The following is a 2976-nucleotide window of genomic DNA, read 5'->3' as shown; positions in this document are numbered from 1 at the left end:
TGACTGGCAAAGCTCTTGTTTAAATAGGTGACTCAATAATCCTGTAACCCGTCAAAGAGCAAATTGGTGAACCGAACCATTGCTTTTAATTATGGCACCAATAGCAAGTAGGCTATCTCAGAATGAAAGAGAAAATAATCTGATGCCAAAACAACTGTTCATCCTGTTCATTGCAAAAAAAATTGTGTTCGAGACATACGACACATTGGTCTAGTCAATCTCGGACTTGAGAAAATATATCATTTGTGTGTTGATGCAGTTGCACGAGAAAAGAACCTGAATGCAAAACCAAAGACACTCGTGTAGAATGTAGATCATGATCACCGAAAACTTCTGTGAGACTGAGCGAATATAAAGGACAATGTGTTGGTAAAACAGGACTTAACAGTTGGTGTGAGGTTCAAGATATGGTTCATGAAAAAGTCATTTGATGAGAGAGAGAGAGAGAGAGAGAGAGAGCAGTGAGGTGTCAGTGAGATTTGCATGAACAGGACGGAATCGTTTCATTTCTCCCAGAATAGAGCAGAAACTTCACCAGATGTTCAACTTCCTTCAGTCAAACTCACTGAAGCACAAAACACAGCACTGAATCTACAGCTAATCACACTCTCTCATCACACTGATCATCACTATTAACTCCAATAAAAGAACAGACAACGTCCAAAATTCAGCTTTATTTCAGCACAAACTACAGGAAGAGCAACAGGACAGTGAAGAGAGGAAAGACAGAAATGTCAGCATTGTGTAGAATTGAAACTCTATTGTAGATGGATCATAAGCAGCTCCATGTTAAACTCTATCTTGGATCCACTAGCCTTCACACTGACTCTTTCTGAACGTGACTGGATGATTGACGTTGTTATGGGAGACCGTGCAGCTGAACTCCTCCCCCTTTTCCCAGAGGTCTTTGCTGAGGGTCAGGGTGCTGCTGCGGCTGTAACGGCCGTTCTTCTCTACTTCTGCGCTGCTCAGAACCCCGTTCTTCACCTCTGAGCCGTCCACTGTCCAGCTCACCAGCGCCCCCTGTGGAGAGTAGCCAGACAGCAGGCAGAGCAGCGAGGCCGATCCCTCAGACAGCTGCAGAGGGGACGGAGGGAGCAGAGACACGGAGGGAGCTGTGGAACCCGCTGGAGAGGAGAAACACACAAACACATCATAGACACCTCATTCACACACAATTAGAAATGAGGATGAAATATTTCTGCAACTTTGTGGAACTGACTGATCTTACAGAGGAATTAAGTCGAATAAAGTCTGACTTCATGACTGAGTTTCATTCACTACTTTATTATGTGACATCAGTTTCAGTGCAGCAACAAAACAAACATGTTCCACTCTGTAATTTATCTGGGAAAATAATTTTACAACAAGTTTTATTACTTTATAGTTCAAACCTTCAGCACATTTAACTGCAGCAAATACAAATGTAGCTGATGACAGAAATATTCATCGTTTAACACAAACACACACAGCAGCTTTCATCTGGATTTTACATCAGCACACAGTCACTATATTTATTAAATGTTTATTATAGAGTAACTGCAGAGTTATTGCATGTTGAATTGATAGGAAGTGTGTAATTATTACATATTTAACATCAATAATTGATTGAATGTTTAAGAACATTAATATGGGATCTGTTCTGATACTGAAATGTATTCCTCATCAGAGCATAATAACACACAATAAAATCAATTACACAATTATAAACATAAATACTCTGTTCAGTTTAAGTTTATTTATTACTGTAATGAGTAATGAACTAAAAAAATTTTGCAATAAAAGTAGAAAACACACTTACTGTTCACAATGAGTTTGGAGCCTCCACCAAAAGTCCACCACAGTGATACATTCTAATGAAACCGTCGTACAAAAACCTCCATCACACTGCAGTACACACACACACACACACACACACACACACACACACACACACACACTTTGCATTATCAGTCCATGCTTCAGTGCTCTGCGAGTGTTTATAGCCCTGTGACTTTAACACTTCATGACTGAGAGCTGCTGCTCAGCAACTTCACCCACAGCAACCATGACTTTGATCAGCGTCTTCATCTGCACACTGGCCCTCTGGACTCAAGGTGAGAGTTTAACATCAACTCACAGCCTCACACACTTCATTTCATACGAATTCTACACCACTTTAGAGCTTACAAACACAATCTATGTTTCTCTTCAGGATCCAGAGGTCAGGTGACTGTGACTCAGACTCCTTCAGTGCAAACTGTTGCTCCAGGAAACACAGTCACCATCAACTGTAGAACCAGTAGCAGAGTGGATGGTGGTGACTATCTCGCCTGGTACCTGCAGAAACCTGGAGAAGCTCCTAAACTCCTGATCTACTATGCTACTAGATTACAGTCAGGGACTCCAGCTCGTTTCAGCGGCAGTGGATCTGATACTGACTTCACTCTGACCATCAGTGGAGTCCAGACTGAAGATGCAGGAGATTACTACTGTCAGAGTGCACATTATATCAGTAGTCGCTATGTGTTCACACAGTGTTAGAGCGTCGTACAAAAACCTGGGTCAGTGAGAGTGCACAGAGAAGCACTGCTGCAGCTGGGAGCGACTGCAGGTGCTGAGGGGGAGGATGTGATACAGCACAATGACACACACTGTGGACGAGAGAAAACACACCACACTAACTCACTAATACACACACATCTGTGAGAGGAGTCCACCTTTCTCAGCTGTGGACAGACAAACAAAGTCCTGATCATTCTGATTCACTGCTTACTAATTATCTTTATCCCATTTTACACAGTTAAGTATTTATTATAGTTATAATTTGTTGCACATATTATTTACCATTATACATGATTATCGAGTTAATATTTTATGATAATAACTTTAATATTCTATATATAGAACCATATTATAGAGCTGAGGCTGACATTTAAAATATAAACGACATTTTTTTTTCTTCTGATCATAATGCATCACAGTTGAAATGTATTT

At 40.8% G+C, this 2976-nt stretch overlaps 1 gene segment (V, D, J or C); it reads left to right on the top strand.

Annotated features, from left to right (window-relative positions):
• The first annotated feature begins 2030 nt into the window (after positions 1-2030).
• On the top strand, positions 2031-2551 carry LOC132870010 (Ig kappa chain V region 3547-like). The segment is given in 2 exon segments: positions 2031-2096; positions 2195-2551. Coding segments are annotated over 2 exon segments (378 nt in total).
• The last annotated feature ends 425 nt before the right edge of the window (positions 2552-2976 follow it).

This window comes from Neoarius graeffei, chromosome 21 (genome assembly GCF_027579695.1).
Source record: "Neoarius graeffei isolate fNeoGra1 chromosome 21, fNeoGra1.pri, whole genome shotgun sequence".
In the NCBI taxonomy this organism is placed as follows: domain Eukaryota; kingdom Metazoa; phylum Chordata; class Actinopteri; order Siluriformes; family Ariidae; genus Neoarius; species Neoarius graeffei.
Note: the sequence above shows the minus strand (reverse complement) of the source record. Positions and strands in the feature narration are given on the sequence as shown.